We start from the raw sequence: 12344 nt of genomic DNA on the forward strand, positions 1-12344 counted from the left end.
GATTAAAGTACAATTAAACAATTGTATGTAACCAAGCTTAGTTTGAGGAATCAAATGTTTAATGATTAAGTTAAATGATAATAAGACACTGATTCAAAGTAATGATTAAGAGTTCTGATCAAAACCGATGTGGATCTAAGCATGTAAAGTATGAATGTTTATAAAGGAGAACTAAGGGGTGACTCAGTGATAACGGACAGCACATATTGGGTAACCAAAAAATACTCTGTATTCTGTTTGCTAACTGTTGGCTAACAGAATATAGGAAGTTAGGATATACCTACTGATGTCCTCAGTGATGCTTGGAGGAAAACAGTCATGCTGAACGTGCAGGATCACAAAACAATCATCAAATATCATGAAATAATTTAACGTTTTAGTGATGATAAGCTTGTTTAAAGGAGGAAGGAAAGATGTGTATAAAAACGTGTGTCCCTCACTGCTGAGACTTTGTTGAAGACCCTCCAAAACCCCAGAGGATCTTTTGACAGCCTTTCAAACATTTTTTGGCATCACTCCTTCCATCAGCCCCTAAAGTAAGTGGGTTTTAGTAGCTCCTCACCTTGCTGGGGGAGCAGCTCCACAGCAACGGGCTCATGCCTCTCCTTGTAGATGTCAAAAAGACCAATTCTGTGACACTGGATCAGGCTCATACACCAAGCTTCCAGATGGTTATTACACCTGGTGCTACTGCTACTATTTATTCTTATTTTTTTGTTTGTCCTTTATGCTTTTGATCTTCCAGACAGACGGACATCAAGATTTTCATCAGCTCACTTCAACAGAAATCACACAATGAAGGTAACCTGCTAAATTAATGCACCTGTCTGTGTGTTAATGGGGTGAATGACGGTTCATGATATGAAGACGACTGACAACTTTCTCTAGCTTTAGTTTCCAGCTTTTATTCTGAGGTTGAACCTTTCTTCTTATACCTGGGGTTACCATGTGTCTTGTTTCCACATTGTATCTGAATATGCGTAAAATGGATTAGATTTAGCAGCCAGGATAATCCACTTGGACATGGTCTTCTAGCAAACAGTAATGATTTTTGGCAGGGGAAAGGTTCTTCACCCCGGCAACTGTCTTTATTTTTTTTTTTTATAAAAAGACCACCTCACTGTGGACCTTCCCTTGCATGTAAAACAGTGTAAAGCAGCCTAAGCCAAGCTAACCAAGTAAGACATGACAAGATGTGACGTATCATCCCATCTGTCCCAGCTGGAATCGCTCCTGTTCCTCGTCCTGGCTCCAGTCCTGATTCACTGCTACTGCGACCTCCCAGCGGACTGCAGTGACATCTATAAAGACAAAAGCAACACCAGCGGAGTCTACACCATCTATCCTGTGGGATCCACCTCTGGTGTCCAGGTACGCTTCATCCTCTCTGGGGCACAGGTGGAGATTTATATGAGACACATTTTGTCTCCAAAATGAGATCACCACCATGTGAAAACAGTGAGATTCACTCCTTCAAAGTGAATCATGGCACAGAATTAGAACAAGCATCAACTTTGTATCAGTTGAATTTCACAGCTGAGTCTATTTTCATATTAACTTCATATCAACCTGTAAATATTCAACTTGGTATCAACAGAATATCAGCTGACTTTCAACTTGTTATGAACTTTGTATCAGTTACGGTTGATACTTTGATATTAAAGGGATAGTTCACCCATATTTGAAAAATGTGCTATAATTTCCCTCCTAGCTGTTATGTAGGACAGTAGTGGTGCTACATTCCTCTCATTGTTGCTGAGTGCTCCACATGCTAACTGTTAGCCTCCTGCCATTCAGGGGGACTTCACCCCAGCTAACATTTTAAAAATATATTTTCTTATCAAATATTTATTTTTTTAAGTCTATTTCTTCATTAATTAATTCAATTGTGTGTGTGTGTGTGTGTGTGTGTGTGTAGGTGTACTGTGACATGACTTCAGAAGGAGGCCATTGGACGGTAAGCATCACTCCCCATAAATGCGCAAAAGCGTTAACCATCTACCTATTAATTATGAACTAAATATTAATAATGGGTCACTAATCACATGATAAATAACTGTAAATGAGTACCTAATTATTTGTAATGGAATTTAAAACTATATCTGAGGTATCTTTCCACAATACTGTTGCAAATACAAACACCGTTTGCATGTTATTACATCATGAGACAGGTCTTGTCAAAGGCCAATCACTTACAAAAAGTTCTGATGATTTGTTCATCATTAACACTTAACTATAAATAACTTCCTTATAATATTCATGATCAGTGTCATTACTATTAATGTTACTCTACAGTTCAGTTGATGGTCTTTCCATAGAAAACCAGTGTATCAGTCAATTCCTCAGTCAATGTATAATCAGTCAGGCTGCATTATATCGACTGGATCAGATCAGATCGCTATATCACCAATTCATGTATGTATTCAGTGTTAACATGACATGGTCTTTATCTGTGGATACCTGAGTCAGCAGATATTTTGGCTCCTCCCCCCTCAGGTGATCCAGAGGAGGATGGACGGCTCGCAGAACTTCTACAGGCCCTGGTGTGACTACAAGACGGGCTTTGGTGCCGCTGCTGGAGAGTACTGGCTCGGTGAGAGACTGATATCTAGCTGACATCAGTGTGCACCTTCTCATTTTGCAGCCCAGTATCAAGGCATCAAGCCTGTGATGGACCCGCTGGTCCACCATAGGAAAGTGTGTCAGTGTCACGTTTTAAAAAATACAACTTTTAATAAAGGAGCAGTAACGTGACGTGGTATAGAGGGAGCGACAGAGTCCACATAAGGAGGCAGGTGGGCGGGTGGATTGGTCAGACACTTTCCTGTGAGCGACTCGAGTTCAAATCCAAGTCCAAGCAAAACCAGTTTGTTTTGAACATGTTTGCTAATGTTAGCTTACAGCAAAAATTGTTCGCTAAAGTTTCCTAACCTTAACCTTAACCTTAACCTAACCTTAACACACCTCATTTCGCCTCAACCAGGCAGCTATTTTTTCAGCTAGCCAATTGGTCAGGGCCAGGCGGCCAGTTTGTCCCAGCCAGGCAGCCATTTTGTTTCAACCCGGAGGCCATTTTGTCCCAACCCAGTGGCCATTTTGTCTCGGTCAAAGCCAAGTAGCCAATACTATAAATTTTGACTGATGGCCAGTTTGACTGACTGACCAAGCTGCCATTTTTTACAGGAAAGGTCAACCCTCACTAGGATCCTATCCCTTAACCCAACCTTTATTCTAACCTTAACCCTTACCCCATCTTAATCCTAACCTTAACCTTAAACCTAAACCTAACCATAATCCTCACCTAATCCTAACCTTAAGACTAAACCTAACCCTCACCTAACCCTAACCTAACTTTAACCTTCAGCCTAAACCTAACCCACATCTAATCCTAAAATTAATCTTAACTTTTAGCCTAAACCTAACCCTCACCTAACTCTAACCTTAACTTTAACCTTTCAAGCCTAAATCTAACCCACACCTAATCCTAACCTTAACTCTAACCTTAAGCCTAAAACTAACCCTCACCTAACCCTAACCTTAACCTGAACCTTAAACCTAAACCTAACCATAACCCTAAACCTAACCTTAAAACCTAGCCTACCCATAACCCCACTCCTTCCACCCACCTTGCGCGAGTAGTATGGAGGAGATAACGCCTCCCATACTATGCATACACAGACCTTTTTAAAAAAATAAACCAAAGTTACCGGACCATTGCAATAGTATGGGAAAGGCAGGGGAACAGGGCCCTGCCAACAACAGGCCCCGCCCCCTGACAGACCCATAAAGAGGAAGCGATACAAGACGTAGAATTAGTAATAGGCCCAGGGCTCAAATTTGTTTCAACACGAAACGACTAGAGGGGAGGAGGTGACTCCATAAGGCTGGACCAAGTCTGACAGTTCCTGAATCCCAGTACCGGGCGTCAGGTTCTACCACATGGTTTCACATCAACTCTGAACCTCTGTGAAGGCAGGTTGTTCTTCAGGGTTTTGGCAGCTCAGTAACAGACGTGGGTCAGTGTCGTTTCACGCGACAACTCACAACCAAAGCCACTCGTACTACCGAAATTGGAGATGTAGTGTGCGTGAGATATCGAGTGTATTATTTCCTAACCTAACCTTAACACACCTTAAGCAAGTTTCAGCCAATGTTACCTAACGAGCTAAGAAGCTAGAATGTGTGATGCCTCGTCGATGCAAAACGTGACACTGACACGCTTTCCTCTGGTGGAGCAGCCAGTCTATTAAACATTTTGGCACAATATTAGGTCCCATTTGGACTTTTAACTCCTGCAGTTACAACTGCATGGATTTTTGTGTGTGTTTGTGTGTGTATCTGTGTGTATATCTGTGTTTCTGTGTGTGTTTGCGTGTTCAGGTCTTGAGAACATCTTCCACCTGACACTGAGACAAAGGTACGAGCTGCTGGTCGACATGGAGGACTTCGATGGAAAGAAAGTGTTTGCCCGCTACTCCTCATTCTCCATTGATCCAGAGAGCTACGGATACAAACTGCAAGTGTCTGGTTTCACTAATGGAGGAGCAGGTGAGCTAGCAGTGGCAGTATAAATAATATTAGTAATAGAAGCAGTAGTAGTATTGTAATTGTATGAACTGTTTCTGATTGTGTTTCCACAGGAGACTCTCTGACTTATCACAATGGAAAGAAGTTCTCCACTATGGACAAAGACCAGGATGCCTCAAGTAGCCACTGTGCTCGAGCTCGCCTGGGGGCTTTCTGGTTCAACAATTGTCACTATGCAAACCCCAACGGGATTTATCGACGGGGGGCTGACAGCACCATCAGCTATGTCGGAGTTGAGTGGTACACTTTTAAGGGCTATCAGTACTCCCTGAAGTCCATCAGCATGAAGATCCGTCCTGTGAAGTAGTTTTTCCAGGACGTCCACATGCAGCAGAATACTGATCAGAATGAATTAGACCTCAGATAAGTCACTCAAACAGTTTTCTCTGCTTTCTCTACTTCAGCTTTCTCTGAATGAGTCCTGACAGCTGCAGTAGTGAGCATTACTCTGAATGTGATGATCTGCTGTGTGGTGACAATAAAGGACAAGCTGAGCAGAAAGCTGGTTTGGTCTGGTGTGTTTACTTGTCTCCTGTGTATTTCTGCGTCCCTCATGGATTCTTATATGTTACTGATATATATTATATACAATGCATTCAGAAAGTATTCAGACCCCCTTCAGTTTTATCACTTTTGTTATGTTGCACTTAAATTCTCACTCACTCACTCTCACTCATTTAAATTCATTTTTCCTCTCATTAATCTACATTCAGTAGTAAGTGAAAACAGAATTGAAGAAATTTTTGTAAATGTATTAAAAAAGAAAAAACTGAAATATCACATTGACATAAGTATTCAGACTAGGGACGAGCGAGTACATCACTATCTGTATCTGTATCTGTATCTGCTCAACCATCTACATTATCCGTAGCCGTATCCATACTTGGAGCAGGCAGGGCCTAAACCAGAAGTGGGTGGGACTTAAACCGAAAGTTCGTGTGATTTGACTGGAAATGGGTGGGGGTTAACCAGTGTGTTATTTTAAGCCTGAAATTGATACAGGTTGATCAGAAGTTTCTATATTTATTGTTTATTAGAAGACTATTTACAGAACAGCCTCAGAATTGAGCTTCAGATCAATGTTTTGGATCACAATAGTAAATTAATTATTTACAGAACAAGTTTTTTATAAACACAACGCATGAATTTTCTTAAGTGCATCAATGAATACAACACATGCAATAGGCAATTATGAAGTACTAGAGAGAGAGATAGTATATATATATATATATATATATATATATATATACACACACACACACACATATTTGTGTGTGTGTGTGTGTGTTTGTGTGTTCAGCTAATGTGTGTGTGTAAGTGGTGTGTGTGTTCAGACTGTGACTCTGCACCGCGTTTGGTACGAGCAAAGTTTTCCACCTGACGTTTGAATGGTATAAGTTGAATTGGAATTCGGGAAAAAGAATGTGACTGTCTGTGTTGTGGCCGGCAGCTATTTTATTTTAATTTTGTTTATTTTGTTGTTGTTGTTTTAATTTAAGTGCTTTGCAAATTGATTTTTTGGGATAAAGGGACAGATTAAATAAGATTATTCTTCTTTCTGCTTCCTTTCATTCAAGATTTGGTAATGTTGTGTTTGTAGTGTATTGTTTTTTGTTTTGTTTTTCAATGAATGAAAATAAATAAATAAATAAACGTTATATCAAAAAACAGCCGGTAAGAGCGAGCAGACGGTAACAACAATACAGCCTAAGAGTTGTGTCGGCCGTGAGAGACATGGTGCGAGTCGCATTCAGCCCTAACCCCTAACCCTAACCCCTAACCCTAACCCTAACTCTGCTCAAAAGCACTGCGTCTGTTACCCACCAAGTTCAGCAGAAACTCTACTGACTGTCAGTGATTACAGAGCGAGGGAAGAGCGAGCTGAAAACACGTGACCGCTACTGAAGAGAGACGCCACCTGAGCTGTCACACCTGAGTGAGTGACAGAAAGGCTGTCACTGTGTGTGTGTGTGTGTGTGTGTGTGTGTGTGTGTAGGGGAGGGGCGCTGTGTGTGACTGGCCTGTCACACAACGTGGACACAGTCAGCTACCCAATGACGATCATCACGACCACAGATATTGACTCATATTTTCGGATAATACTCGGCAAAAGGGCTCATTTCAGCCGAAAATCCGGCCCAGCCCTAATTCAGACCCTTTACTCAGTATTTAGCTGAAGCACTTTAGCAGGACAGGGTTCAGGTCAGGACTCTGGCTGGGCCACTCTAGGACCTTCACAGAGTCCCTAAGCCACTCCTGTGTTGTCTTGGCTGTGAGCTCAGAGTCACTGTCATGTTGGAAGGTGAACCTTCGGCCCAGTCTGAGGTCCTGAGCTGTGGAACAGCTTTTCATTGACGATGTCTCTGGACTTTGCTCCATTCGTGTCTATGGATATTCTCATTCATCCAGGTCATCGTTCTCTTTGGGCAAATTGAATCGTAGGCAACTGGACTTGTATTTGTCTTAGGAAGACGTTGCTCCATTCAACTCCCCCTCAGTCCTGACCAGTCTCCCAGTCCCTGCTGCTGAAAAACACCAGCCTGATGCTGCCACCACCAGGCTGCACTGCTGGGATGGTACTGGGCAGGTGATGAGCGCTGCCTGGTTTCCTCCAGACATACCATTTGCCATTGAGAGTCCTTCAGCTGCTTTTCTGCAAACTCCAAGCAGCTCCCATGTGTTTTGCTCTGAGGAGAGGCTTCCTTTAAGCCGCTCTGCCATGAAGCCCAGATCGGTGGAGGCCGCAGTGATGGTTGTCCTTCTGGAGCTTTGTCCCGTCTCCACACAGGATCTCTGGAGCTCAGTCACAGTGACCAACGGGTTCTTGGTAACCTTTCTCACTAAGGCCCTTTTCCCACGATTGTTCAGTTAGGGTTAGGGTTGGCCGGGCGACCAGCTCCTGGAAGAGTCCTGGTTGTGCCAAACTTCTTCCATTTCAGAATTATGGAGAACACTGTGTGCTTGGAAACCTTCAGTGCAGCAAAAAGTTTTTGTTGTAGCCTTCCCCAGATCTGTGCCTTGCAGCAGTCCTGTCTCTGAGCTCTGCAGGCAGTTCCTTTGACCTCATGGTTTTTACTCTGATATGCATTGTCAGCTGTGAGGCCTTCTATAGAGAGCTGTGTGCCTTTCCAAATCATGTCCAGTCAATTTAATTGACCACAGATGGACTCTCATCAAGGTGTAGAGACACCTCAGCAACCATCAAGAGAAATGGGAGGCACCTGAGCTACATTTCAAGTGTTGTTGCAAAGGGTCTGATATTTATGTCAAGGTGATATTTCAGTTTTTCCTTTTTAATAAATTTGCAAAAAATTCTACAATACTGTTTTCACTTTGTCATTATGGGATACTGAGTGTATATTAATGAGAGAAAAAAAAATGAATTTAAAGTGAAATTAGCATCCGGCTGCAACATAACAAATGTGACAAAAGTGAAGGAGGTCTGAATACCTTCTAATGCCCTGTATGTGTTACATACGCTATATGTCCATATATGCCATATGGAAATCCTCTCCATATATTTCATTACATGTATTACATTTTCATGTGGGTCTGCTGTTAGAGATAGATACAGAGAGATTTTTTTCGTTTTGAACAAATCAACAGAACAAGAAACGAGAAGTGGCAGGTATTGTGTAAGGTCGACAAAAGATTTGGATCTTGTTGATATTTTCTAGCCAGCTGAAGGAGGAACTCGTTTTGACCTTTCTCAAGGTCAAGTGACCCGTTCAGGTCAGTTCACTATTCTAACTAAAAAGTACTGAGTGGTGTCGCTCAGGGCTTGGCGTTTGCTCCACGTTTATTCTCAATGACAATGCTGCCCCTATAAATACAGGGTAACTTTAAAAGCCTTTATGTATATACACACTCGCTCTCTGCATATACACTATATGTTAGTTAGTTAGTTAGTTAGTTAGATACTTTATTCATCCCGAAGGAAATTCACAGTTTCCAGCAGTATCCACAGAGTACAAGATTAAGTAAATCAAAAATAAAGAATAAGTAAATCAAAAATAAAGAATAAAGATGACCCTCGAGATCTGAGGATCTAAGTACCACGTGCAAAAAAACAATGTGCAAAAAAACAATAAAACCAGTGTGCATCGATGTATACAATGTATTTACAGTATAACAGATGATAAATAAATAAATAGCGCCCAGATGATAATTAGATGATAAAAAGCCAATAAAACCAGTGTGCATCGATGTATACAATGTGCAAAACAGATGATAAATAAATAGCAGCAGCAATATATACTCTATAAACGAGGATAAAAAATAGAATATGACCAGTTTAAACAGCAGGGGAACAACACGCCTGGGTTGGAAACAACACGCTCCGACGGAGGTTCACAGTTGGTGCGAGACCATGAGACCAAGTGACAGAACCCGACGCCCGGGACTGGGACTCAGGAACTGTCAGACTTGAGCCCTTCCCCTCCAGTCTTTGCGTGTTATCTTCCAGAAGTGCAGTGTGTGTGTGTGTGTGTGTGTGTGTGTGTGTGTGTGTGTGTGGAGGGGGGTGGGGGGTGTCTATCATCCAGCTGCACTCCCAGGTATTTATAGGTCCGCACCATTTCCACACAGGCACCGTTGATGCTTACGGGCTCCGGGTGAGGCCTGGTCCTCCTGAAGTCCACCACCAATTCTTTTGTCTTGGAGGTGTTCAGGTGGAGGTGGTTGGAGCAGCACCATGCTACGAAGTCCTGGATGAGTTTCCTGTACTCCTCCTCCTGTCCACCGCTGATACATCCCACGATGGCCGTGTCGTCCGCGAACTTCTGCACGTGGCAGGACTCCGGGTTGTACTGGAAGTCCGACGTGTACAGGGTGAACAGGACTGGAGAGAGCACAGTCCCCTGCGGCGCTCCTGTGCTGCTGATCACAGTGTCTGACCTGCAGTCCCCCAGTCGCGAGAGTCATGATCCATGCCGTCAGGTGTGAGCCTACTCCCATATCAGTCAGTTTGTGACCAAGCAGCTGGGGCTGGATGGTATTGAAGGCGCTGGAGAAATCCAGAAATGTGATTCTCACAGCACCACTGCCCCTGTCCAGAGGGATCGGTGTAGCATGTAGACAATAGTGTCCTCCACTCCCACCTTCTCCTGGTACACAAACTGCAGAGGGTCGAGGGCATGGCTCACCTGCGGTCTCAGATGGTGTAGCAGCAGCCGCTCCATGGTCTTCATCACATGTGACGTCAGGGCGACCGGCCTGAAGTCATTCAGCTCTGCGGGACGTGGCTTCTTTGGGACTGGGACGATGCATGATGTTTTCCACCGCAGTGGGACCCTCCCCTGCTCCAGGCTCAGATTGAAGATGTGCTGCAGAGGGTCTCCCAGCTCTGACGCGCAGGCCTTCAGCAGTCGATACAGACAAAAGTATTGGGCCACACCTCTTACTCATTGAATTCAGGTGTTTCATTCAGTCCCTTTGCCACAGGTGTATAACTTCCAGCAGCTAGCCATGCAGTCTGCCTCTACCAACATCAGTGACAGAGCGTCTGGTTCTAAAGAGCTCACTGAGTTCCAGCGTGCTGCTAGAATAGTGATGGAACAGGAAGCCACCGCTGCAACAAGTCAGCTGCTCAAGTTTCTTCCCTCCTAGATATTCCACCATCAGCTGGAAGTGGGATTATTGCAAAGTGGAAGCGTTTAGGAAGCACTGCGACTCGGCCACCAGGGGGCGGCACCAGAGTCACGCGGGGTTGCCGAGCGCAGAGGCTCATAGTGCGTAAAAGAGTCCGACGCTCTGCCGCCTCAGGAACTGCAGAGCTCCAAACCTCCTCTGGCATCAACATCAGCACAGAAACTGAGCGCCGGGAGCTTCATGGCCGAGCGGCTGCACGCCAGCCTCACATCACCGAGCACGACGCCGAGCGGCGGACAGAGCAGCGTAAACTACGCTGCTCTGTCCGCTGCTCTACGCTGAAGGGAAATCTAACGCTTCAGCTCACCGACACATTTTGGACAATTCTCTGCTTCCAGCTCTGTGGGACCAGTTTGGGGAAGGAAGGCCCTTTCCTGTCCCAGCATGACTGAGCCCCAGTGCACAGAGCAGCTCCATAAAGGCGTGGCCGGCTGAGTTTGGTGTGAAAGAAGTTGAGCGGCCCGCACAGAGCCCCGACCTCAACCCCATCCAACACCTTTGGGATCAACTAGAACGGAGACTGGGAGCCGGGCCCTCTGGTCCAACATCAGAGTCTGAGCTCACAAAGGCTCTTCTGGATGAACGGGCAAAAACTCCCACAGACACACTCCAACATCTGGCAGAAACTCCCACAGACACACTCCAACATCTGGTAGAAACTCCCACAGACACACTACAACATCTGGTAGAAACTCCTACAGACACTCCAACATCTGGTAGAAAGCCTCCAAGCAGAGTGGAAGCTGTTCCAGCTGCAAAGGGACCAACTCCATACTAATGCCTAAGGATTCAGAATGGGAGGTCAGGAAAGCTCCTGCAGGTGTAACGTGGAGGTGAACCGATAGTTTTGTCCATACAGTGCATATATTTACAAAGATAGATCAATATATAGATATGCACTGTACATACAATAATGAGCATTTAAGAAATTCAGCAGCATTTAAAAACACTCGAATAGGTCAAATGTTTAATTACTAACAGGTTTCACTTTCTTTCATTTCTGATATATGTGCTGAGTATGTAACTGAATCTAGCTGTCCTCCTATGTGAACTGTCGATGTTATGAAAACAAACATAACATGTAGTGTAAAGTGACACAATGAAATGTTATGTCAGCCATAAGGGCCTTACTCGAGGCCATGGAAATAAGTACATCGGAGTACCAGAAGCTGATGGCTGCTAACGAAGCTGATTGTGGAGATGCTCCTGAGTTTATCATTCCAGATCAGTTGCCTTCCTTTGAGGAGATTGTCAGGGTCACCAGACCAGTGATCTCTTCTCCACTCTGACCATGAGAAATGTCTGCAAGATTTGCTGTTTTCTACATGTAATCCTGCTATGGAATGAATTTAACAAGTAATGATAATGAAGTTGTCTTATGATTAAAGTACGATTAAAAAATTGTATGTAACCAAGCTTAGTTTGAGGAATCAAATGTTTAATGAATCAGTTAAATGATAATAAGACACTGATTCAAAGTAATGATTAAGAGTTCTGATCAAAACCGATGTGGATCTAAGCTTGTAAAGCATGAATGTTTATGAAGGAGAACTAAGGGGTGACTCAGTGATAACGGACAGCACATATTGGGTAACCAAAAAATACTCTGTATTCTGTTTGCTAACTGTTGGCTAACAGAATATAGGAAGTTAGGATATACCTACTGATGTCCTCAGTGATGCTTGGAGGAAAACAGTCATGCTGAACGTGCAGGATCACAAAACAATCATCAAATATCATGAAATAATTTAACGTTTTACTGATGATAAGCTTGTTTAAAGGAGGAAGGAAAGATGTGTATAAAAACGTGTGTCCCTCACTGCTGAGACTTTGTTGAAGACCCTCCAAAACCCCAGAGGATCTTTTGACAGCCTTTCAAACATTTTTTGGCTTCATTCCTTCAATCACCTCCTAAGGTAAGTAGTTTTTAGTAGCTCCTCACCTTGCTGGGGGAGCAGCTCCACAGCAACGGGCTCATGCCTCTCCTTGTAGATGTCAAAAAGACAAATTCTGTGACACTGGATCAGGCTCATACACCAAGCTTCCAGATGGTTACTACACCAGGTGCTACTGCTACTGTTTATTCTTATTTTTTTGTTTGTCCTTTA

General features: G+C 43.7%; 1 protein-coding gene across 1 annotated transcript; it reads left to right on the top strand.

Annotated features, from left to right (window-relative positions):
* Positions 1 to 454: 454 nt before the first annotated feature.
* Positions 455 to 5088, top strand: LOC115378387 (microfibril-associated glycoprotein 4-like). Its single transcript, XM_030078636.1, has 7 exons — positions 455 to 536; positions 746 to 801; positions 1222 to 1371; positions 1919 to 1957; positions 2497 to 2593; positions 4381 to 4548; positions 4641 to 5088. The coding sequence occupies exons 2-7, from the start codon at positions 796 to 798 to the stop codon at positions 4892 to 4894; spliced, it is 714 nt and encodes a 237-aa protein (XP_029934496.1). The 5' UTR covers positions 455 to 536; positions 746 to 795; the 3' UTR covers positions 4895 to 5088.
* The last annotated feature ends 7256 nt before the right edge of the window (positions 5089 to 12344 follow it).

The sequence above is a fragment of the Myripristis murdjan genome, chromosome 19 (assembly GCF_902150065.1).
Source record: "Myripristis murdjan chromosome 19, fMyrMur1.1, whole genome shotgun sequence".
Lineage (NCBI taxonomy): Eukaryota > Metazoa > Chordata > Actinopteri > Holocentriformes > Holocentridae > Myripristis > Myripristis murdjan.

Coding starts and splice junctions, on each gene's coding strand:
- LOC115378387 (XM_030078636.1), top strand. Junction 1,372..1,918: donor GATCCACCTCTGGTGTCCAG/GTACGCTTCATC, acceptor GTGTGTGTGTAG/GTGTACTGTGACATGACTTC. Junction 2,594..4,380: donor TGCTGGAGAGTACTGGCTCG/GTGAGAGACTGA, acceptor TTGCGTGTTCAG/GTCTTGAGAACATCTTCCAC.